This window comes from Carya illinoinensis, chromosome 10, assembly GCF_018687715.1.
Source record: "Carya illinoinensis cultivar Pawnee chromosome 10, C.illinoinensisPawnee_v1, whole genome shotgun sequence".
Lineage (NCBI taxonomy): Eukaryota > Viridiplantae > Streptophyta > Magnoliopsida > Fagales > Juglandaceae > Carya > Carya illinoinensis.
In genome coordinates, this window is record NC_056761.1 from 11,601,796 (window position 1) to 11,628,601 (window position 26,806).

At 35.2% G+C, this 26,806-nt stretch overlaps 1 protein-coding gene across 1 annotated transcript; it reads right to left on the reverse strand.

Moving 5' to 3' along the window:
* Positions 1-14,371: 14,371 nt before the first annotated feature.
* On the reverse strand, positions 14,372-17,384 carry LOC122278421 (glutathione S-transferase T3-like). Its single transcript, XM_043088611.1, has 3 exons — positions 17,321-17,384; positions 15,430-15,686; positions 14,372-15,346 (listed from the first exon to the last, which is right to left on the reverse strand). Exons 1-3 carry the CDS (start codon positions 17,382-17,384, stop codon positions 14,954-14,956), a joined length of 714 nt encoding a protein of 237 aa, XP_042944545.1. The 3' UTR covers positions 14,372-14,953.
* Positions 17,385-26,806: the final 9,422 nt, after the last annotated feature.

Below are 26,806 nucleotides of genomic sequence, written 5' to 3' on the forward strand. Positions count from 1 at the left end.
CGATATATATCCATTTGGTAACGGGTACGAGGAACATGGAACTGCCGCTGCAATCGCTCCGCTTCGCGCGTCACGCGAGGGTATCTTTTATCGCGCACTCGTGTCGCTCTCTAACTGGCTGTACGACCCACGTCTTGGCCGACCAGGTAGAGCCCTTTCCATGATGTGTCACCAATCAGCGAGAGTGTTTGCAATATGGTCAACTCAGAACAGTCCGCCGTTTTCGAAACCTTCTCCTCGTCATACCTATCATACACCATCACATTTATTTTTTATTTATTTTTATATATATTTTTATTTTACTCTTATTAAATTAAAAGAATCATTCAACTTATTATTTATATACCATATATTTAATAAATAAAATAAAAAATTATATATTATATATGATATAGAAATATTAGTAAATATTTTTTTTAATTATAAAAAGGATTTTATAATCATTTTAATCATCTTTTAAAATTTTTAATAGCACTGCTTGGGCCACCAAGGCTAGTCCCGATAAATTCTACTGACTAATGCAAAATTCACATTTTATTTTGGGTGTACTTTTTAAAACTTTTAAATATTTAAAAAAAATAAGAATTTATTAAAAAAAAGAAATTTTATTTATAGTCTTTAAGTGGAGACTACATGTGCATACTTTTTATTAAATGAAAAAAAATTTATAATTTTAAAAAATTTTAAAGATAAAATTATCTAAAACTGCATTGTAGTTCTTAAATAAAAAATATATATATAATTGTAATTTTTTTTTCTTATATATTTTTTTAACACTTTTAAATATTTTAAAAAAATATATATAATATTATAAGAAATATTTTTTAATTATTAAATAAAAAAATAAAAAATAAAATTTTTTAACGATAATACCAAACGGTATGAGTATCATTTTCCTTTTTTTTTTTTTTTTTTTTGGCTGCAATAATTTCATGTATAAATTGAAATCTTTTTAATACCCATAGAGTTGCATATGACGTCAAAGGTGTCACTCAAGTGTAATAGTTATAGCACCATAAGGATAACATTCTTTTAATCCTTCATTATTCGTTTTTTTTCTTTCAATTATTTGATACCTTGTAATGATTAATTCAATAAAATGATAAATAATATTACCTTTTGTCCCTACCATTATGGCCTTGTAGTGGCTTGTACGGCTTTGTCTCAAATCATTTTATTTTGTCAAATAACCTATCTTTTGGAAAATCAGTGTCTCTTTAAAAACACAATTGTTTTTAAATATTTTTAAATTACTTTATTATTATTCAAAAAATATTTACTATAAGTTACTACTATTCTCATTACTATTTACCTATCATCTAAGATATTTTTAATATTCAAAGAGTCTAATGGTCTTAATAACTTTCTTGTATTCCTCCACATTTGGAGCAAAGAGAGTTGCTATTAGAGTTAAATACACTTAAAATTACTTTTTTAATCATTAAGTAAAAAGAAAATACAGAACGGTCAAAGTTAGAAGGCATTGTATATTTTTTCTTGGAGTAAATGAAGATTATAAATGCACATCAGAATGAAATTCCTATCAGAAAAATTTGGTTGTAAATGATTTTACACACCAATACGTGTATTTATCTAACGTGATTGGTCAGACAGTCAGATTTTAATGAAAATTGTGCCAATTTAAATTTTGAATATGAAGGCAACGATATTGGTATACAGATCAATACACAAATTTGCTTGTACGTAACAAAACTTATTCCTATCACCCACAAAAATGTGACATTATTCTGTACGTGAATAAGAAACTCTGGGCCAATAGCCTATGGAGATTAATGACATTATCTTCAGTTTAAGAGATCATGTGTGTAAGGGGATTCTTCCTCCCTATTGGTCCAAATAACAAGCCCATAAGATCTCAGAAGAGAGGAAAAAATAAAGAATTGGACTTAAGGGCTATTTGAATAGTAAGATGAAATAAGATGGTTTTCGATAAAAGTTAAATAAAATATTATTAAAATATTATTATTGTTTTGAAATTTAAAAATATTGAATTATTTATTATATTTTATATAAAAATTTATAATAATTAAAATGAGATAATTTTTAAATCCAAATAACTCCTTAAATTATCAGGATAATCTATAAAATTCAAAAGAACAAGTCAAAAAGAGAGAAGATGACCATGTGGAAGGAGAAAGAAAAAAGGCACAAAGTTAGCCAATAATGCATGTATTATAACCATAAGATAATAGTAAATTACTGAAGTACAAATGGACCCATTAAACCAATGCTATTTTGAAAAGGAAAGTAACGTTAAAATATTGATCAGGTATAGACTTATGGTACGGTCGTGCCAGCCCCCATGTGTGCTGACCAAAGAAAACTCAACAAAACTTTTGATATGCTAAATATTAATGCTATCTGCACATTATTGATGTCTGCCATTTAAAATTGATAAAAGTCGTCTTACATCTACTTAGATTTTATAAAAATAAATTTATAAATTGATATAATTTTATGTGATCCGTTAGATCTATTTTATAATAAAATTAATTTTATAATATGACGCATCACATCAAACTGTATTAGTTCGTGAATTTACATTTATGAAATCTCTTTTTAAACATTTATCTTGTACTAGCTCACATGTTATCGATTAGTGTTACATGTACTTACACTTTTATTTACAAGACTCATTTGTTATTATTATTTTTTTTTAATTTCAAATGTTGAATTTCAGATTTTATAATTTTCAGCATATCAATAATTAACAAGTAACATTTTTCTTATTATAATCAATTGCAAAGATTAAATAAATAAAAAAGACTAAAAAAAAGGGCTTAACTCTAAATTCAAATTAAGGAAGTATCTGTCATTTTCTGCCATGTAAGACTTTCTTATTTAAATTTTAGTAGATAAAGAGGTCACGTCGAAATATAAAAGTCACCTCTATCTTCGTACTTTTTTAAATTAGGAAAAAAATTACTAAGGTCACGTCCATTTTTTTGGGCAAAGCTTACCTTATGTTCATGACAAAATATGGGTTTGGACTTGGGATATTTAAGGGTATCAAATAGTTAGAAAAAAAAAATGAAAATGAACCTTTTATCCTCAACAATATAAAAGATTAAGAAATTAATATAAGATGCGTTTCATATACCATACATGTCTCTTTCGTTCTAAACCATGTTAGTTTTTCAATAATTAAACAATCAATCAAGCACACTTCTGTAGATGTGGGGGAAGATGTAACACCAATCAATCTCTGTAGATTTGGATAATGAACAACTAGCACTAACTTATAACTTCAATAATAGCAATCCCTAGATGTTATGTTAAGGTCAACACTTAATAATATTGACAAAATATCGATGTACCTCTCAATCATCATTATTTAAAATATAGACAAATACAAGGAAGTCTTAAAAAATAGATAAATTGTCAAGAGTTTATAACTTAGATGGCATGAGACCCAACCTCCATAAGAGAGATCTTGAGTTCGATTCCTCTCACCAAATCTCTCAATAAAAAAAAAAAATTCAAAGAAAAGAAGAGGTAATATTGTATGTATACAATTTTTGGCAAAAAAAGATTACAGAATAATCTTAAAATAGTAGTAAATGGGAAGATATTGAAAATATTAAAAGATATGAAAGATATTATAATTTGAGAAACGCTTGAAGTCTCCAATTTGGGTCCCAAGCATTTCTACCGATATCTTTTTTTATTTATTTAGTAATTGAGTAAGTATTTTTTTAATGATATTGTGATTTTATACTTTTTTAAATATTTAAAATGTGTAAGGAGATTGTAAAAAAATGTATAAAAAATGACAAAAATAAAAATAGGCTTATCAGTGGGCAGTGTTAGGAGCCACTCTCGATAACTCTATCACTGCCCTTATAATTTTATTTGTAGTTGGATGAGATAACTATACTTATATGAAAAAAAGATAAAAAAAAAATTATATATTAAATGATGAAGAGAAATAATAGATAAACTGATATAGAATACATTTTAAAGTTATTTAGTTAAAATTGATATCAACAATAATGTTAAAATTAATGTTAGTACGAGTCAAGATTTATGAGTAAACAGATCTTTGTAGTATCGTTGACATTATATTTTAAGTTATATATGTTTTCTAGAATTCAAAAGCTTGTAAAAAAATTGCCATATTAATCTTTAAAAAGTATAAATTTAAAAAAGTATAAATTTAAAAGAATAATTTTAACAAAAATAATAATAATTACGTGTTGATAATAGAATATTGTTATATATAGACTATAGTCTTAAAGTATGTCGTCCTGTACATTTTACTTTTTTAAAAAGAAGTGTAATTGATTTACAAACTAGTCTATACAAATTATATATATTTCTTTGAAACATTAGGTTCTTTTATAGCTTTTTTTCTTTCGAGTGCAAGAATGCAAGAATTCCAAAGTTGTATGATGGCGTGCAGTTTCCTCACATATGAGACTAATGGATTGTGCTATGGATGTGTTTTACCGCCACTTACATACGATCACCTTTAATCAAAGAATAGAGCGGCTTAAGGTTCGTGGGAATGCTTTTGATATATATAGAACCCATGAGATGTCTGTTATTATGTGATTACGGACTTATCTACTATTCAAAATTCAAGTCTTGGGATTGAGGGCTTATCCGATATTCAAATGACAGTTATCCTTATCCAATAGACTCTCAAACAGTTATTTTCTTAGTGGTTAGGATGAATTGGACCTCTAAAGATGGACAAAGTTCTTAAAGGGCCATGGGCTGGGAGCCCAATTGGTGACCCATATCCACTGGTTAGCCCTATAGGCCTCATAATTATATCGAGCCCTCTCCAGGTTGGATGCAATTTGTAGCAAAATTTGGTATTGTGGGGTGAGGCTCCCAACTTGTCTTAACGTTGGTTAGGAAGGGCCTACTAGGCTACCATGATGAGGTTTTCATGATTGGTAGATTAAGCATGAGCACGCCAAGGGCACCATTCATGCACGCCAAAGCTAGCACATGAAGACCCACTCTCGCCATGGAAGCAGCTTAAATAGTCCACTGATAGCCAAAGGGTTTGGAACTAGGAACCGTGCCCAACTCGCAGAGCCTTTTTTTCTTAAGACAACTTCATTTGCCTACATCATTCCATCAATAAGAGATTGTTCACCTTGGAGACTTGATGCAATTATAAAACTTATTCATTTAAGGTCAGGTCCTCTATTTCTTAATTTTATGTTCAACTTAGTTGATTTCTCATAGAGTTAAAGTATAACACCCGCTTAACATTATTGAGATGCAACCATTGATTTGAAAGATAAAATGATAATGACCTGGTTTATTTTCACAACTATTCTCATCTCGTTTATTAAATAACCTGAAACTCTCGAACGATCAATGATGGAAAGTTATTTTTGGAAAAATTTCATATTTAAAAAAGAGAATAGAAGTAATCAGGAGCATAGTTGCTGCCATTATACTACAGTACTGCTATATCACCCAACTCTTTTATCATTTTTTTTGGGCTTCTATTGTTGCAAGAAGTTCTATGCCAATAGAAGAAATACATATATAGGTTGTGGACATTTCTTATTTAAAACAACATGAAGAAATAGATGATTATGGAGAGCCTTGATCATGTTTTGGACTATTAATAAATTGATCATAACAGCATGCATGGTGAAGTTTGGAGAAAAAGAGGGTTTGGGGAGCATGTAAAAAGTGAAGGGAAAGAAAGCTCTTTTAGAACTTTGGTTTCTTTTTCTCTTTCCCCACTTTGATCTGTAGTTCTCCTGAACTGTGTTCCTTCTACATGAAAAAGCGCTCAAGGCCTACGAGGCATTCGATTTTATTTATTCAGCCTTCTCGGCTCTCAATGATCAAAGAGCGAGAAGGATCTGTGAACTTCTTTAAGAAAGGCCTTACAGTTAGCAGTACTAGCAATGGTGGGAATTGAAGAAGAAGAAGAAGAAGTTCTTGAACATGCAGCACGAGAGTTGTTCGGGTTAGCATCTCTTTCTTCTTCATTGATTGTGTCCAACATCTTCGTTTCTCTGTGCCTGATGACACTAATAAACTGCGGTGGTGCAACCTCTGAGACAAACCTTGCAATGCGTGAATTCACCATTTTTTTTCTTGCTTATTCTCTCAGGTGAAACACAAAGCAAAGGATGAAAATATAAGGGGATGTTTGAATCCAAGAGAGAGAAGGGCATGTAAAGATGTAGGCTTTGTTGGGGATGAGCATGAAGTACCCAAGGCATGCAATGGGATATTTATAAGGCCATGCTAGGCTTAAACTGAGACAATAGTCCAAGAAGGGTTTCAATATCATATTTGACAGTTTGTGCATCCTCTTGCTTTTGATATTAATTGCGAAAAGCCTAGTTTTATGAGAAATGTCCAGGAGATTACCTTCGCCTAGGACCATTTATTGGCATCTATCTGGAAAATGTGAGATCTTAAAAGATAAGCTTCTTGTTAGGATATATAATCTCCAAATTTACACTTCTCTCAGCAAAACTACAGACCATATATTGGTATGTGTCAAAGTGTGGATGGAAAATGGGAGATCTCAAAAGATAAGCTTCTTGTTAGGATGGATAGTCCCCAAATTTGCACTTTTTTCAGTCATATTTTGGCCCATTTGAACTTTTTCATGATCTGACAATGATTTTTGGTACATTGATTGGATCTAGTAGTGTCGTAGAAGCTTATCCTGTTTCTTTTACTTAGCTTTGGCTGTTGTTTTGATTGGTTTGTGATGACTATGAAAAGGACATGATAGAGGGTGGAATTGGGAAAAAAATGTCCGCAAAAAATAACTATAGTAACATCCTATCCGTTGGGACACGGTCATGGTCATGTGCTTAAATATACAGCCAGCCATCTCAAGCCCCGACCACACCGAAAAAAGGGATTTAGCGAGACCAATTAGACTAGATAAAACCTTTTGTGGTCGTGTAACAAACATACAGGGATGAAGGAATTATTAACAACAAGATGGAGTTTTTCTAACATATTTCAGCAAAGAATAAACAGTAGAAGGAATTATATTAACAATCCCAAATCAGTACTAATTGATTAAAAAATATGTTTTAAGAATAAGAATCCAACCGAGCAAGATCACATTGAACCCTTTTTGAGATTACCTTCTTTAATTAATATGAACAATGTCACTTCCTCTCTCAATGCTCCATTTGATTATCTCTCCAAAATCTGCAAAAATTTATGTTCTTCTTATTTGGATCAAGTACTAAACCAGAAAGTGATAATAGATGAGTTTCTTTATTCCATATCGCTCAGGATCGAGCAAAATTGAATTATGCTTTCTGATACCAGACATCTGGTAGGGCAGAGATGATGGGATTTTGAACGTGAGCCTAAAGATAGAGAGCATATACCGTACCAAACCGTACGTACCAATTGATTTTGGCAATGTTCCTGCAGGAAATTAGGACAATTCGAATATGAGGATGCCCCCATTACAATGGCATCCATAATCTTCACCATGTTATTCCACAATTTAGAGTTTGTCTTCACTGAAACAAACTCATTTCTCTCTTTTTCTTCTTTCTTCTTCTTCTTCCTTTTTATAAACTCGTCGACACCTTGACCTCTTATCTAGGGCACGAATAGTCCATATTCAATTTTTTTTTTTTAACCAGATCATACCTTTTTGAGGGACTTTCTAGTTTCGGTTCTATCCATTTTCCTTTTCTCATATCACATGGGGCAGCTGTCGACCAAATATGACAATGATACATCAATCGATGCTGAAGGCATGGTGGCATGATGTAGATGTTAGATGTAAATGCATATTTACGACGAGATTTATCATCTAAGGAATAAGTTGAAGAAAATAAATCCACAAGAAATTGATCAAAGACACTAGAGAACCAGTGGAAACCTCTCCACTTTGGAGAGAAAACCACTAGATAACTTGGATTAATCAAAGAGATTAATATAGAGATTACAATAAAAGTTTAATACTAATTGCAATACTATAAAAAAAAAAAAATTACAATCTCGCATGCGCCACCCACAGCTGCTAAGGTACAGCCAATACTACCTGGGCAGTCCTCCAGCCTTTGTCATATCTATCCTCTATCTCCATGATTACAGCCACCGCCCAAAACCACTGCTGCTATAACCTTGCAGAGGGATAGGTATCTCATATCTTGTAGACCAGGGCACGTAATTAATTCAGAAAGCTTTGAAAAAATTAACGTTGTAGAAATTGTGACTGTTGATTGTTGGGATTTATCTATTTTAGACAGCCATCCCAATTTCCAAAAGGATGCTGTTACATCTACCGATAAAAGTCATAGATGGTAGCCGAATGCAGAAGCCACCCTCTCAAAATTTGAAAACGACCCAACTGGGGGAGAAAAAGGACATAATTTGAAAGAGACCCCGGATGAGTAAGCTCCAAAACTTGCATTTAATTCATAAAGCAGTCATGTTACTCTTGTTTGTATTGCGGCCGACGCGGTTTCTGAATTCACCAAAAGAAAAGCACACAGTCATTATAGCTCCTATATAAACTGAACCTAGAATGCCAAATGAGCTCAATCCTCCCGGCCTTTTCATGAATACAAACACTTGGTTTTCTGAGTGGCATATTTGAACCCCCCAAAACGCCATGGCTTACACCCTTATAACGCAGGTATCCCAACCAGTAGTCAGCCAAGGAACACTCTCCCCTGCTTCACCATTAACCCCGTTCTCTACGGTAGCGCCGCCTCATTTTGTCACAATTTCCAGGCTCCAGATAACGTCCTTGGAAACAATCTATGAAGAAGAAAAGGAAAATGAATCCATGAAGATATATCAGTTGCTGGCAGCAGCATCATTCTTGTCGACTCGGTGGACATGTTGCTTGAAAGTATCGAAGTCCTTGTCGGGCTACAGACACAGTTCAGATTGCCAGTGTATTTAACTAGCTTAGTCTCGATTGATTTTGTCAGTTGTATGCTTGTATCGATGGAAAAGTAGAGAGTCCTGAATATTTTGTAAATTTTTCTTTGCTATGGTGCCTCTAAGAGTACTCACAATGGTTTATTTATCCTATCCTTTAAAATACATCACCAAAACCTACTTTTTCTATTTTATATACTGACTTTTACAATATACCATACATTAGCTTATCTATTTTTTCTTTATATCATTTAAATATTATACTTTTTATTCTTTTTTATTCATTTCAATTATTTTATCTAATTACCAATGATATCCTCATATCTCTTGATATTTGCAATATCTCCCCATATACAATGTCATTATATTCTATTTTAAATTAATCCAAATTTATAAGCTAAACTAAAATATCTTAAAAATAAAAATTAAGATATTTTTTGGTATATTCCTTGAATATCCATTTTCGATAATTGTGAAAGAATATTCTTAAGATATTTTTCAGTATATTTCGTGAATATCCATTTTTGATAATTGTGAAAGAATACTCTTAAGATATTCTTCGGTATATTCCGTGAATATCCATTTTCGATAATTGTGAAAGAATATTCTTAACATATTCTTTAGTATATTATGAGAATATACCTTTAATTTTTTCAAAACTTTTACTATAAATAACACCAATTTTTCATTAAGTTTCACCAACATCTTCTTTTCTATTTTGTTACATAATTCTTCTAGTTCTTCTTTCTATATAGTTCTTATGGATCCTGTCTTTGAGGTATTTGACTCTTCGTCATCTGACGAGGAGTTATAATTAAATTTAGTTTTAGCTATGGAAGAACAACGTTTGGGTAATGAAAGAGGCTCGACATCACGTCGTATATTCATTCGAAGAAATTTGTTTGAAGGCCATCAACGCCTTTTTGCGGATTATTTTGCTGAATCACCCATATATCCTCCGAATATATTCCGTAGGACGTTCCGAATGCAACGTCATCTTTTTTTATGTATTCAAGCTGCAGTCGAAGCATACGAACCATACTTCGTCCAAAGAAGAGATGCTGCTAGAAGACTTGGGCATTCTTCCCTTCAAAAAATAACTGCTGTGATGAGAATATTGGCTTATGGAGTATCTGGTGATTTTGTGGACGAATACTTAAGAATTACAGAAAATACAGCAATCGAATGTTTAAGAAATTTGTCAAGGCTATCATTAGCATCTTCTCTAACGAGTACTTAAGATCACCAAACGACAGCGATATTGCTAGATTGCTCGCAGTTGGAGAAAGTCGTGGGTTTCTTGGAATGTTAGGGAGTATTGATTGCATGCATTGGAAATGGAAAAATTTTTCAAGTGCATGGAAAGGAATGTATTGTAGTCACATTCATGAACTGACGATAATTTTAGAAGCTGTAGTGTCATACGATCTTTAGATATGGTATGCATTTTTTGGATTACCAGGCTCTCATAATGATATTAATGTTCTCGAACATTCTTCTGTCTTTAGAGAGCTCGCTGAAGGACATGCTCTGAAGGTCAACTACTCAATAAATGGAAATGACTACTCAATGGGATATTATCTTGCTTATGGTATATATCCTTCATGGTCGACGTTTGTTAAAACAATTCATGCTCCATATGGAAAAAAAAAAAAAAACATTTTGCTGCAACACAAGAATCAACAAGAAAAGATGTTGAACAAGCATTTGGAGTGCTTCAAGCTCGATTTGCAATTGTACGCGGACCTGCACGGTTTTATGATCGACAAACTCTAAAGGAGATTATGATAGCATGCATAATTTTGCATAATATGATCGTAGAAGATGAGCGGCATTCTTATCTTCGAGTAGCAGACTTCGTTTATGAACAAAATGATGAAATATCCCAAGAGCCAGTGTCCCATGAGCATACAGATGAATTTGTAAACTTCATTCAACATCATCATCACATTAGAGATCGAGAACTTCATTCTCAACTCCAATCGGATCTTATCGAACATTTGTGGTAAATATATAGTCAATTTTAAGTACTTGTATTTTACATTTCACTATGTTTAATCTAATGGTAATATCTTGTTTTTCTAGCATATGTAACCTTAACTTAGAAAAACTATATATGCATGTATGGTTGTGTTATTTAATTTCTTGTATGTCCACTTGTCATTTTATTAAGTAATATGTGAGACTCAATTTTTATTAAAATATCACTAAATACGAGCTCTAATGGTATGACTCAACTTTATTTAATTTTTAATGTTATGACTCAACTTTATTTAATTTCTTTACGAGCTCTTGGCAACAAATACAAGATGGATATTTGAAAAGCCATTAGAATGCTAAACCGATTGTCCATTAAAAAAAATAAAAAAAAGAACACCAAACCGATTGAAAGCTATTTGAAAAGTCATCCACGGTGCCTATCTCCAGGTTCTTCTTGAGTTTAGCAACAAATACTAAACCAATCACATATCAAGTAATAAAGTGACTCAAACTTAGTTTAGGAATCTAGCCTAGGACCGATTACAGTATATATAGCAAGTAATACACTATATAGCAAGTAAGAAACTAATTAGGTACTAGTTAAGCCAAACATATTACTGGTTAAGACAAAGTTTGATAAGTATTGACATCCATTTGCAGAGAAAGTGATGAAGCGCTAAAACTGCATGATTAAGTTACTTAAGTGAATAAATTGTTTAATAAAAAAATGATTTAAGTACTTAATTATGCAATAGATCACAATACTTGAGTCAATTGATAAATTCTGGTATTTTTGTACTTAAAAATATTTATAATACAATAACTTCACATGACAATAAATATTCCATTTTTATTCCTCTCATAACAAGGGTAGTTTGGGCAATACACATGCAGAAAAATACACACATGCAGGACAGCAAATGTGTTCTTCTTTTTAGTGTAGATGAACGTGCAGCAACAAGACCCTTGGACGGCTGGAGCAGAAAACTCAAACATGCATATCACGTTGAGCAGCAGAGGAACGGAGGCTACAGCAAAAGAAAGAAGACCAGCTCACACATGCATGCACACATGCAGTTCTGCAATACACATGCAGACCATTCACACATACAATTCACACATGCAGGAACACAGCAGCAGAAAGGCACTCGGACAGCCAACAGCAGGAGCACACATGCATCATCACGTTGGACACAACACACATGCAGAAAAGTGCATAAAGCATTCGGACACATGCAGGAACACATGCAGACGCAGAGCAGCAGGAGAAGAAATGCACAATACACATGCAAAACAAACTCATTCGGACAGCACACACCACATGGACAGCAAAACACTCACACATGCAGATCACTCGGGCAGCACGTTACAACAACTCACAGCCAGCCAAGCACACTAATGCAGAAAACATGTTGCTGGAGGGCAAGTTTTTCTTGCTTCTGCATGTGAAAGTCCAATGACAGCTCACACTCTGCATGCTGGAACAAATCACGTTGAGCAGCAGAAGCATTCTTCCTTCTTTTTCGGATGACTGAACGTGCAGTAAGAGATGGAGGATAGCTAGACCGGAAGCAGCAGCAGGAGGTCTTGGACTCTTTACTTTTCAACTTGTTTTATACAGCTGGAAGGCTTTCATCCAGGGGAGGAGAGTAGTCGAGAGTTTATTTATTTTCCTTACTTCTTCGTTGGGACGGGAGGCAGTTTTATCTTCTTGTTTTTTCTTTCATATTTCGTTCGGCTATAGCAGTAGTTTAGTTTGAGTTTTTCTTCTTCTTTTCATTTTTGTTCATAGCAGTAGGTAGCAGCAGAGTTGTTAATTCCTTTCTTTTGTTTCAGACACTCGGCAGTTTCTTCTACCTTTCATTTAGCTGGTTATTTGTTTTTTTTTTTTTGCTTTTATTTTTTCAGGTTGAGGTTTACAGACCTGGGAGAACTCTCTCTTGTTTTTATTTGTTTTTATTTCGTTTCTTGTGGCGGCTGTTTCAACCTCTACTTCCCATTCTCTTTGGATTAGACTTTTATTTACGGATTCATTTCATTTGGTTTGTTAGTGGATTTGGCTTGTTGTTCTTTTCATTTCCTTTGGGCAACGTTAAGCTTCATTTAATTTTCTTAAGTTTTATTCATTTAGCTAGTTTTGATTTGTTTTATTTCTTTGAGCTTTGACCGTTTGAACTGCTGTTTTTTTTTTTTGTATAGATCATCTATTTTGCATTTTAAAATTTATTCTATGTTAGTATTTTCTTTCATTTTTAATATGAGTTTACTTAGATTACTTTTTATTGCTAGAAATATTATGCATAGCTAATTTCTTAAGCTTGGGTTGTGGAATGGGACGTGATTTGTTTTGGATTCTAGATCGATGCAATATTTTGTTGATAATTATTGATTTCACTATGTTACTAGTCGGATTTAAATTGAAAATAGATTGAAACTCTTGCTCTTGTTTTGTTGTTGAGGTAAGGCACAACAAAAGTTTGAAAATTATCAAGGCTTCTCTCGTTTGTTTGTTAATGTGTGTTCAGCTAGTAAAATAGAAAATCTCTTAGGAAAATATTGCAAAACTTGAGCTTAACCTTTTTATCTTCCGATTATCAATGCCTTGATTGGGTTGTTAATCGAGAAAATTATCTAGAATCCAAAATAAAGAGAGTCCCAAACCCAACCCAAGTGTTCGTTAATTTGTTTTTTTTTTAGAAACTCTAATTTCAATTTCGATTATCTTTTTGCATTGCATTTGAATTTTATTTTCATCTCTCATACTTGATTCATTTGTTACTCACAAATCTCTTATACGCTTTAATAACCCATTGTCCCTGTGGAATACGATCCTGGACTTATCTTTGATACAACTTGACACTTCTACACTTGGAAGCACATTCGAAACCAAGTCAGAAAGAAAAAAAAAAGAAGAAGAAAGAAAGACAATGTTTCATGAGGAAGATGCAAAACCCAAAAATATTGACATCCATTCAAAACAGATATATGTATGGTGCATGACTCATGTATGCACAGCTTGCAAAAACAATCAGCCCATAAATCATGACAATTAGGCAATGACATAAATGAATTAGGAAAGAATAAAGTACAGTATGAGGAAATTGCCGATGAGCCCGGTCACTACACTAGTTTAGTAGAAAATGTTTCCCATACATAAACTTCTTCTTCTTTTATCTTTTTTTTTTTCTTTTAATAAATTTTTATTGGTATGGAGTGATATCTATATATGTACTTTTTCTTTCTTTGAAGAAAAGGTACCCCTATATATAAACTAAGCGAGAGGCTAGAGTTAAGAGAAATAAAGTCTCTGCAACTAAATATTCTGGTTCCCTAAAATCTGCACCGAAAACAAATTTCCAGCCAATTAACAAACTCTTTAAAAATGATATGTTATGTAGCCAATTACTACCAACATGCATGCATATTGACATATATATGCATATACTAGTAGTGGTAGCAAGTCCAAGGCATGTAATTTGCCCAGTTGAGAGCAAGGCAACAAAAAATAATATACACATCAATTATAGTGTAATATATTGATCAAGCATAGAAACTCAATAGGGAGACAATAAATTGAAGATAGAAATGCCATAGTTTTGGCCGGTTCCTGCTCATTCATTCTCATAATTAAAGTTAAGTCATTCACAACAACACTTTGGTGTGCCACCATCATAACTTCTCCAACAAAGAACACATTAGACTATTAAGACAGTTTAGTGTGCTACTTGTGCTGTGTTCTATACAAAAAAAAAAAAAAAAAAAATCTGAACTATCCACTAGCTACGTTGTGGCTTCAGGTTTTGTAGAGTACTCTATACAAAAAACTATCAAACCCATATTCCCAAATGTGGCTGGACATAAGCTTCATGTTTGTGCTGTGTTCTAGACAAAAAACTATCAAAAGAGCATTCCCAAAAGTGGCTGCATTGTTACCTTTCAAAATATGTTCATTTGTAGCCCATACCAAACCCAATCATGGTTTTGTAGACCTTTACTTCTCAAGTATTTCTAATTGGGGGCTACAGAAATACTCTTGCTGCATTGGAGACAAACTTGAGGTGTCCATCCTCATAATTTCCTTATCTTCTCTTCTTTAATCCAAATCAAGCCTCTCTTTCGTAAGACGGATAATCTCTTTCCTATCTTCTCCCTTCTCAGCATTTGCTCTCTTCTTCTCCTCTCTCATTTTAGTCATCAAATCCGCAAGATTGGAAGAGGTACTATCTTGCCTCTTTTGCTTCTTTTCAGCCTTCTTTCCAATGGGTCTCTCTAGATTCACATCTATAGATAGAGATATGATGTCTTCATATATGATTGTAAACTCTGGCACATGAACATCTGGGGTTACTGATTTTCTCTTAGTTTTCACACTACCCTCAGCTACAGTCTGTTTCCATTTTGGATGGTGCCTTAGAATATTCCAACAATAAAGGAAGTTGAATGTTGCGGATTGGTTACTTCGACAGAGTTCCTTTGCTTGCTCAATCTGAAAATTCAGTAAGTAAGATGTGAAATATATCTAATACATTTTCATTTAAAGGATAAAATTAAAGGATATTGTTTAAGCACCTTATCTTGCTTAGTAGCCCCACTTGGAGACCTTCCTTCAATTTGAGCTAAGGCCCTACAAAACTTATTTGTAGCATATTGGATGGTTGACCATCTATTTGTGAGAGAGCTTAAACTACGTTCACAAGATGTGGAATTTTTGTTTTTCTCATAATATTCATGTACTCTAACCCAAAATGAATGTTTAGATTGATCAACCCCATTGATTGGGTCCAAACTAGTATTAAGCCAAGCTGACACTAGTAAGTTGTCCTCTTCTGGACTAAAGTTTCATTGTCTAGATTTTATTTTTCTAGCAGTTGCTTGTTTTGGGTTGGGAGGAGTAACTTGAGATTCAAACTCGTTCAAAGATGTGAGGAGGTAGTTATTGTAGCTTTCTTCTCCCTCTTGTAAGAGGGTAGTGAACAAATGAACTCTGTGGAGTTGTGAATCCATCCTTCAAAAGAAAAAGAAAAAAGAAAAAAAAATGGGATCATGAAATTCAATCAAACTCAATTAAAAAGTTTTTGAAATTCTAGATTTTGATAAGTATCACTTGTTTTGATAAAAACAAGTTCTAATTGGGCACTCATCTTTTTCTTTTATGAAACAACTTAAAAAAATGACCAATAGGCAAGCAAACACAATTGAAAAGAGACTAAAATAATCGGTAATGGGGGCTGGCTTTAAAGGGTTGAGAAAATAAGAGGAGGAGAAAATATTAGCTTTAACATAGGTAGGTTTAGGAGTAGCAGAGTTCTAAAATAATCGGTTCCCTGAAATACATGTAGGAAATTTTTTAGTTTGCCAATCACAATCTGCTTATAATATTGAAATTTACATCAAAACAAAAAAATATATACATGTAGAGAGAGAGAGAGAGAGAGAGAGAGAGAGAGAGAGAGAGAGAGAGAGAGAGAGAGAGAGAGAGAGAGAGAGAGAGAGAGAGAGAGAGAGAGAGAGATCAAAGATTCAAAACTACATCTAAGGATACAACTGAGAAACCAATGTAGCTGCTAAATGCTGATATAGCTCTTCATTTTTTCCATGCAAAAGGAGTTCCAAAAAAAAAAAAAAGGGGGCCTTAGATCAGGTTGGGCAGTAATAGAAGGTGTTGGAAATTTGGCTAGAAGAGGAAGATGATAAATAAGTTATAGAACTTGTATCTAATAGGATAGTGACAGGGAAATTTAAGAAGGAAATTTTATGCAGAATTTGGGTTACAGTTTGATACCTTTATATATATAAATATATATATATATATATATATATTTAAGTGAAACTTTATAGATAGGAATAGGAATATGCAGTGATGCTTTTTAGTCAGGCCTGATTTCAGCATTAAGTTTGTAAGGTTCAAGCTTGTTATTTGCATTTGGAAAGCTAGATTCATGTCATCCTGATAATTTGCTTTAAATGGCAAAAACTTCGGTTGACTATCATGTCACCACCACATACTTATTATTAAAAAGTGACAATAGAATTTCAATAGAAACAAACAAATCATGAAAACAATCCGCAAGATTACTAAATCATGCTTTAAATCATGAAAACAATGCCATTTAAAGCATCACTAGAGAAGGATACAAATAAATCATGAAAACAATCCTCATTACAACTAATGACTGAAGCCCAAGAAAATCGAATGCCAAAAATTTTGTAAATGACAAAGCTGGAATATAATGTGTATATGACAGGACAAAAAATTTTATTATAGTATTTCTGATTTAACTACTTCTGGCTCTAAGGTATAAAATATAATTGATTAATGCAACACTTGGGCAGCAGATAAATACAATGCCAAATAAAACATTTTAACACGATCTATAGAGTTACTAAGAAAATCTGAATACCCAACAAAACAAACAAATAAAAAGTAGAAGTACCAGAGGAACCCCTAAACACAAAGCACCTGGGAAGGGATCAGGCCGAGCATGGAAGGTATGTATAGAAAGGACCGTTTGTCCCAAACCCATATAGACCTTTCAAGTCTTTTAGGTTGACCAGAACACAACTGATAATGGAATATAATTATCTTGTGAAAGAAGTCAGACACAAATAGAGCAGGTAAGAAACTTACTGATTAATCTTTCACAAACTCTCTCAATGTAAAATCTCACAATCACGTACCCATGAAAAATCCTAGAGTACCCATATTCTGAGAAGAAAAAATCTATGCTTTCATGTGCTTTGGAGAGAGTGAGAGATAGAGAGAGAGAGAGAGATTCAAAGAAAGCCAAATATTTCACCCAAACCTACTCATGAATCAGTACACGTAAAGAAAAAAAATTTCTAATGTACCTCAACCGTGAGAGCAAAGCTTGATGAAGAAGACAATAGATGATCGGCGATGGAGTTGAGAAGCGAAGTCAAGGAATGATGGAAGGTGCTGGTTCTATCTTTCGCGCCAAGCAAAGGAAAACCGTGGGAATGATGAACGAGGGAGAGGGGCTGAAATGAAATAAAGGAAACTTGAATAAATGAAGAAAATCAACGCATAGAGGAAAGAGAAATGAATTAAAAACGTTTACATTTCTGAACAGCTTCCTCTACATGTAGAGTGAACACTGTAGTAAAATGTAAAATATTTTTAAAATACAAGATCCGATGGAGGTGTTTTTTGAGGGCATCCCTTTATATTTTAAAGAAATATCTATTTTACAATGTCTATTGTGAGTGCTCTAATGTGATGTTCCTTTTCTCGGAAATGTTGCTCACTGATCCGGAAAAGAAAAGGAAAGAATCATACATTTCAAAAATCAAAACTCTAGATATTAGAAATAACACATGTCAGCACACAAATGTTAATACATTATAGGTTAGCAAGATTAGTTCTTAGTTTTCTTTGTAAAAGTCTGGAGCTCTATTAATAGCAGAACTCATTTCTTCTCTGTAATAAGTTGAACAAATGACGTTTACCATAAATAGTCTTTCTTCTACTCTATTATAAGAGCACTCGAAATGGTTTCTTCATCTTATTTTTTAAAATACATCACTACATTTTTTTTTACATACTAATTTTTATAATATATTATACATTAATTTATCTATATTTTTAAATCATTTAAATATTTTTATTTAATATTTTTTTATTTATTTCAAATATTTTCTCTAACTATCAATAATATGTTCATATCTTTAATATTTACAATATCTCCCCAAATCTCACACCCTCCCTCATCTCTCACAAAACTATAAACTGAAGCAATTTGTTTCCGTTTCAAACAGCTTCGCTTGCTGCCATTTTAACCCAAAACTTGTAAACAAAACCTCCATTGATTCAAGTGAAGAACTCAAAAGTCAAACCTTGAAGAGCTAATCCGATAGTGAAACAAGAGGGGAAAAACCAATAGATTGGGGAAAGAAATTATATGAGACAAACTCGTATAATTTTGTCTGAAGAGAGGAGGAAAGAGAGGATTTTGTTACTTGTAGTGCCGGTGTTAAAGAGTAAATAAAGATAGATGGAGGAAATGTTTTCCTCTCTTAATTCAAGAGGATCACAAGCTGCTTTATTTATAGATGTTTTTGGATAAACAAAATCTGTTGCAAGCGTTTGAAAATATTTAAATTTATAGACAGTTTGTTATTTCCTAGATTTACATCCGTGAACATGATCTTCATTTTCATGTTTTTTTTTTTTTTAATCTTGAGCTTTATCTGTTTGTTGACCTTTTTCCGTTTGTTGAGATTCAGTTGTGCCATTACGCCCCCTCAATTGCAATGGGAGCTCGTGGACATTGAGATTGTTTCGAAGGTTGCAAAATCACGTAGTTGTGAGTGCTTTGGTGAATGGGTCAGATGTTTGATCTGTGCTTGAGATGAACCAAACTTGGAGTTGACGTTGGGCAACTTGATCACGCACAAAGTGAATGTCAAGTTTGATGTGCTTGGTGCGTGAGTGATAGAGAGGGTTGGCCGTTAGGTATGTGGCCCTCACATTATCGCACCAAAGTGTAGGTGGATTTGGGCTTGAGATGCTGAGTTTAGTGAGGAGAGATTGGAGCCACATAACTTTAGTAGTGGTATTGGCAACCGCATGATATACTTAGTCCTTAGAGGAGGATAGCTCTAGAGGATGGATCATTGACATAGAAAAAGGAGGGGTGAAATTCAAAATAAACGTTATTATCATTTGTGAATTGAGAAACTGACAATAAGTTCTTTTTGATTTCAAGAGCATGTAAGATTTTGTTGAGAAAGAAAGATTTTGAAGCTGAATAAAGAAAAGAAGAGACAGTGTGAAGCATTTACAAACCTTGTCCATTGCCCACTTGAATTTGATTAGGTCCAGTGTATGGGTTGGCATTGAGGGAAAGGTTGAGATTCGAAATAATGTGATTGGTGGCACTAGTTTCAGGGCACCAGTTTTGATCATATTTGAGTGCAAGAGGTGGGGTGGGAGGTGTGTGTGATTGAGCTATGTTTGCTTGAGTATTGGGTGTGGAGAGAGATTGGAATTGTTGGTCAAATCTATACCAACAAGTGGCAGTTGTATGGCCAATTTTGGAGTAGATTTGACATTGAGGTCTGTTTAAATGTGATGTTTGTTGAGGTGAGGAATTTTGGAATCCACGCTCCCTACCTCTGGACTGATTGCCATAGTGAGGAGCACCTCTATTTGAAGGTGAACCACGATAACCTCGACCAGGGTAGGAGGTGGCAATATTGGTCGAGGGTAAGTTGAATTAATTGGATGTGTTTTGTTGGTCAAGGTGATTTTCATGAATGAGTAGGCAACCATAAAAGTCATCAAGGGAGATGGGATCTAATCTAGTAGTAATAGAGGAGACAAGTGAGTCATATGAGGAGGGGAGACTAGCAAGAAGATATGAGGTGATTTCTGAGGAGTTAAGGGGATGACTAATGGTAGAGAGAGTATTTGAAAGTTGTTTGACTTTGGTGAAGTAATTGGTGATTGTGAGGGATGCCTTTTTAAGAGTAGATAGTTGAAAATGAATGCTAAGGATTCGGGTAGAGGAAGTGGAAGAGAATGTTTTCTCTAATGCGAGCCAGACATCTCTAGAAGTTGTAAGACCAACAACTTGGGTGACAAAGGATTCGGTGAGGGAAGAGAGAAGGGCACTTAGAATGATTTGATCTTGTTGTGACCAGTGAATGTATTTGGGATTAGGGACATGTGTGGAGTTGTTGGAAGAGGAAGAAATTATGATAGCTGGGCAAGGAATGGAGCCATCTAGGTAACCAAATAGATTTTGACCACGGAGGTATGAGATTAATTGAGCTCGCCAAAGAAGATAGTTATCTTGGGTGAGTTTGATTGTGATGAAATGATGAAGTTGGGTGGGGAGAATGGAACTAGCAGCAGAGGAAGAAGAATTGCTGGAAAAAGAATTGTTGGTAGAGGATACGTTGGAGACCATGGATGGGAGACATATGTCTTGGTGGCTCTTGATACCATAAAGAGTAAATAAAGATAGATGGAAGAAATGTTTTCCTCTCTTGATTAAGGAGGATCACATGCTGCTTTATTTATAAATATTTTTGGATAAACAAAATCTGTTACAAGCATTTGAAAATATTTAAATTTACAAAGAGTTTATTATTTCCTATATTTGCTTCCGTGAGCATGATCTTCATCTTCATGTTTGTTTTGACTTGAGCTTTATCTGTTTGTTGAGTTTTATCCGTTTGTTGAGATTCGGTTGTGCCATTAGGTGTTGCCAAATGAAGGCAGCCATTGTTGCCGCAAGTAAAAACTCAGTGATGCCATTGATGAACAACAGTTTCAGTTTAACTAGAGGAAGAAGATGGCACCAAACAAAACATGGGCTGAAATGAAATTAGGAGAAATAAAAGCTGCAAAGAAAGAAGAAACAGAGGAGAGAGAAATGAATTAAAAATAATTTAGAGTTGTGAACAGTATCAACTGCTACTTGGAAAATAAAAATAAATACATAATCAGTTGGACACCACTTTTAAGTTATTTTCTTCAAATTCTACAGAAATATGGGTTTTACATAAGCTAGTAAGAATGCTCATGGTATCAGATTAAATTTTTCTTTAAAAAATATAATATCTAATTGGAGTGATGCTAGGCTGTCTCCCAACAATGATCGCTAGGCGTGCCGCCTAGGCAAAACTCAACTTTTTAATTTTTTCCATACATTTTATTTATATTTTTTAACACTTTTAAATATTTTAAAAAATATAAAAATATATCAATACACTAATAATCACTTCCTTAATTAGTAAGTAAAAGAATTTTAAAAAAAAAAAATTAAATACATGAGCGGTCAAAATGAGGGAACAAGATGAAGGTGTAAAGTAGCATTATTCTATCTAGTTGCAATATGTTTACACTTGTTTGTGCACCATCAAAGACATCCAAGAGTATTATCAATTCCACTTCTGCAAATACTATAAATTTTTCCAAATTTGACGTTTGGCATTGTTGCCTCGGTTACCCTTATTTACCAAGAATGTCTCTTATTTCTCAAACATTTTTAGTAGTTTCCTTTCCAAATTTTTGTACATTTCCATCTACTATATGTCCTATGGAAAAACAAAAAAAAGACTACCTTTTTCTCATAGTTCTAGTGTTTCAAATTTAAATTTTCAATTAGTTCATTGTGATATTTGGGATCCTTTTAATATCTCAACTTTTAATGGTTTCAAATATTTTTTAACTTTTGTTGATGATCATTCAAGATGCACATGGTATTTGATGAAATCAAAAGCTAATGTTAGCCATCTTTTTACATCATTTTACAACATGATAGAAACACAATTTAAAACCAAAATCCAATCTATTAGAAGTGACAATGGTTCAGAATTTTTTATGGCTGATTTCCTCTCTTCAAAAAGCATTCTTCACCAAACTTCTTGTGTTAATAGACCACAATAAAATGATGTAGCTGAAAGAAAACATCAATATCTTTTAAATGTAAGGCACTTAGGTTTCGATCTAATGTTCCTCTACATTTTTGGGGTGATTGTGTGTTAACGGCAGCGTACCTCATAAATAGGATACCTACTCCTTTACTTGGTAAATCTCCTCATGAAATCCTATATGATTCTATTCCATCATATGATGATCTAAGAGTGTTTGGTTGTTTATGCTTTGCCTCTACTTTTAATCATAATAGATTGAAATTTGATGCTAGAGCTAATTGTTGTGAAAAACGATGACAATGAATTGAAATATAACACCGAATGAGAAAACGATCACACACGCAATCACACACGACACAGGATGTACGTGGTTCGGCAAATTGCCTACGTCCACGGGAGCTGCAGAGGATTTTTATTATTGAGGAATCACACTACAAGATGGGTCACAACACTGTTCATCCACAGTGTTTTCGTAGCTGCTCTGTTACAGACTTAAGAGGCAAAAATCAGATTTATAGTTCAAACGGCGGAATCCCTAAATCGTATGTTCGCTCGAGCGAACTTCCCTTCCGCATCCCGCTCGAGCCCACTGTCGAGCTGACGTCGAGCGTTCGACTCTGCCTGATTTCGCTCGAGCGGCCAATGCCTCCGCTCGAGCGAACTCCTCCTGCTCGAGCTCACTGTCGAGCCAACATCGAGCGTTCGACTCTGCCTGACTTCGCTCGAGCGGCCAATGACTCCGCTCGAGCGGTGTGAACCAGACTCCACATTACTCAACAATTCTCCCACTTGGAGACTGGTACACTCGCTGTATCACCGTCTTCCTCAAACATGATATTCTCCACCTCTGCAACTCACTGCTCCTGTCTTCATTCTAGAAGACCAACTGAAGTTGCGCACAACTTCAGTTTCTCAAGCGTAACACCCTTTGTCAACATATCAGCAGGATTCTTGCTTCCACATATCTTTTCAAGTAACAACTGTCCGTCATCTAACAATGACCGTATGAAGTGATACCTGATCTGAATGTGTTTGGTCCTGGAATGGAATGCTGGATTCTTGGCAAGGAATATGGCACTCTGACTGTCACTGTAGAGAGTGCCTTTCTGATTCTTCTTACCCAATTCTTCCAAGAAGCCTTGTAGCCATACCATCTCCTTTGCAGCCTCTGACACTGCAATATACTCAGCTTCTGTTGTAGACAAAGAAACTGTTTTCTGTAAATTAGAACCCCATGACACTGCAGTACCACCAAGTGTATAAACAAAGCCCATGGTACTCTTTCTGCTGTCAATATCTCCAGCTAAATCAGCATCAACATAGCCCTGCACCTCCAAGCTCTCTCCAGAGAAACATAAACAGGTTTCTGAGGAACCCTTTAGGTACCTCAAAATCCACTTCACTGCTTCCCAATGTTGCTTTCCTGGGTTACTCATGTATCTACTCACAACTCCCACTGCATGGGCAATATCCAGTCTTGTACAAACCATAGCATACATAAGTGAACCAATGGCTGAGGCATAAGGAACCTTACTCATGTAATCTCGTTCCTCCTCTGACTCTGGTGACTGATTCTTGCTGAGTCTGAAGTGACTTCCCAAGGGTGTGCCAACTGGTTTGGCCTTGTCCATATTGAACCTGCTGAGTACCTTTTTCACATACTCAGCCTGTGAGAGTCTCAACGTACCTCTGACTCTGTCTCTGACAATTCTCATGCCAAGGATTTGCTTTGCAGCTCCCAAATCCTTCATTGCAAAGTGCTCTGGCATCTGCTTCTTCAGATTATTGATCTCATCAATACTAGCCCCTGCAATAAGCATGTCATCCACATACAACAGCAAAATAATATAAGAATTGTCAAAATGCCTGACATAGCAACAGTGATCTGCCTGACATCTAATATACCCTGCACTGTGCATAAAGTTGTCAAATTTCTTGTACCACTGTCTAGGAGCTTGCTTCAGGCCATACAAGCTCTTCTTCAGTCTGGAAACTGAACCTTCCTTTCCCTGTACCACAAACCCCTCAGGCTGGTGCATGTAGATGTCTTCTTCAAGGTCTCCATGAAGAAAAGCTGTTTTCACATCTAACTGCTCAAGAAATAGATCTTCAGTGGCAACCATAGCCAGTACCATCCTGATAGTTGTGATCTTTACTACAGGAGAAAAGATCTCAGAGTAGTCAATACCCTGCTTCTGCTGAAAGCCTTTTACAACAAGTCTAGCCTTGTACCTCTTACTGCCATCATGCTCAGTTTTCACCCGGTACACCCACTTGTTGTGTAATGCCTTCTTCCCTGATGGAAGTTCTGTCAACTCCCATGTCTGATTCCCTAGCAAGGAATCCATCTCGTCTTTCATGGCCAACTCCCACTTGCTAGAATTCTCATCTTGTAAGGTTTCTTCATAACTCTGCGGTTCTCCACCATCTGTCAACAGAATGTAATTCAAAGTAGGTGAGAAGCGCTGTGGGGGACGTATAGTCCTAACTGACCTGCGAACTACAACTGTAGGAGTAGACGGTTCTGAAACTGCCTGCGGAATAATAGGAATGGGTGTACTGGACCCACTCTCCCCGTCACTCTCATCTCTACACTGCACTGTGACCTCTGGTAGGTCATCCAATCCTACAAACTCGGACTCCTGAGGAGCTACTGCAGGAACTGTACTCGACTTATCCTTGTACATCATTTTCTCATTGAAAATCACATTCCTGCTTCTTATGATTTTCCGACCCTGATCATCTCAGAAACGATAGCCAAATGCCTCGTCTCCATAGCCAATGAAATAGCATTTCTTTGACTTAGCCTCAAGCTTACTGCGAGCATCAGAATCAACAAGCACATAAGAAAGACAACCAAAGGTTTTAAGGTGAGAAAACTTAACCTCTTTCCCGCTCCAAACCTCCTCAGGCAATCCACAATCCAGTGGAACTGATGGCCCTCTGTTTATCAAATAAACGGCAGTGCTGGCTGCATCTGCCCAGAAAGTGGGTGGTAGTCCAGCGTGCAACCTCATGCTTCTAGCACGCTCATTAATGGTCCTGTTCATACGCTCAGCAACTCCATTTTGCTGTGGTGTCCCAGGAATGGTCTTCTCCATTCTGATACCCTGAGCTGCACAGTACTCCTTGAACCCGCCATCAACATACTCACCACCATTGTCAGACCTCAAACACTTCAGTTTCAAGCCTGTCTCTGTCTCAACCATGGCTTTCCAAATTTTGAAAACATCAAATACTTCAGATTTATGTTTCAAAAAATAAATCCATACCTTTCTACTATGGTCATCAATGAACGTAACATAGTAGCGAGAACCTCCAAGAGATGCAACTGGAGAAGGACCCCACACATCTGTGTGCACAAGATCAAGTCTTCCTGTCTTTGGCGTCCTGCCACTTTTCAAGAAGCTGACCTTCTTTTGCTTCCCCATAACACAACTCTCACACATACCGAGATCAACTGTCTTCAGTTCTGGTAGCTTGCCTCTAGACAGAAGTTCCGTCATGCCCTTCTGACTCATATGGCCAAGCCTACAATGCCACAAATCTGCTGTGCTCTCTGCAACGGTAGTAGCAATAATGTCAATTAAACCAGTAGTCATATAAAGTGTACCAGTTTTCTTACCCCGAGCTAGTACCAATGCCCCTTTTGTGACCTTCCAGGTGCTATCTGAGAACACCACTGAATGACCACACTCATCAAGCTGCCCAACAGAAATGAGGTTCTTCTTCAACTCAGGAATGTGCCTGACCTTTTGCAAAGTCCATTTGTTCTTGCCAGGGAGTGCAATGTCAATGTCTCCCATCCCCACTACGTTCAAAGCCTCACCATCAGCCAAATATACCTTCCCAAAATCACCTGCAACATAATTCCTCATTAGTTCCCGGTGGGAAGATGTATGGAAGGAAGCCCCTGAATCCAGTATCCAGTCATCAACTGGACTATGAACTGCAAGCAATAATGCATCCTGTACTTCTTCAGTTACCACATTAGCACTATCATTCTCCGTCTTCTTGGGGTTTTTGCAGTTTTTCTTTATGTGGCCAGCTTTGCCACAATTCCAGCAAGTTGCCTGCTAACCAGGCCTCGACTTGCTCTTGCCCCTATACTTTGATTTTGATCTTCCTCTGTTTGAATTCCTGTCATGTGATCTCCCTCGAGATTCAACATTCAGGGCTGAATTCAAACCCGAGGTCTCGCCTGAATCTTTCCTGCGCACCTCCTCAGCCAAAATCAAATCACGAATATCATCATACTTCAGTTTATTTTTACCAGCAGAATTACTAACAGCCATTCTCATGGCTTCCCAACTATTTGGCAATGAAGCCAATAGTATCAGTGCACGTATCTCATCATCAAATTCAATTTCAACAGACGACAATTGATTTGTGATAGTATTAAAATCATTCAGATGTTGTGCAACAGACGTACTATCTGCCATTTTCAAATTGAATAACTTTTTCATCAGATGTACCTTGTTATTCGCTGACGGCTTTTCATACATACCTGACAAAGCCGCCATGAGATCCGCCGCCGTCTTCT

What these genes read in the sequence shown, in the direction of transcription:
- LOC122278421 (XM_043088611.1), bottom strand. Translation starts at nt 17,384, where the DNA reads ATGGGTTTGGGACAAACGGTCCTTTCTATACATACCTTCCATGCTCGG. An exon ending in TCGGCCTGATCCCTTCCCAG is followed by an intron (nt 15,687 to 17,320) that starts GTGCTTTGTGTT and finishes ACTTTAGTCCAG; the next exon opens with AAGAGGACAACTTACTAGTG. An exon ending in GGGCTACTAAGCAAGATAAG is followed by an intron (nt 15,347 to 15,429) that starts GTGCTTAAACAA and finishes CTGAATTTTCAG; the next exon opens with ATTGAGCAAGCAAAGGAACT.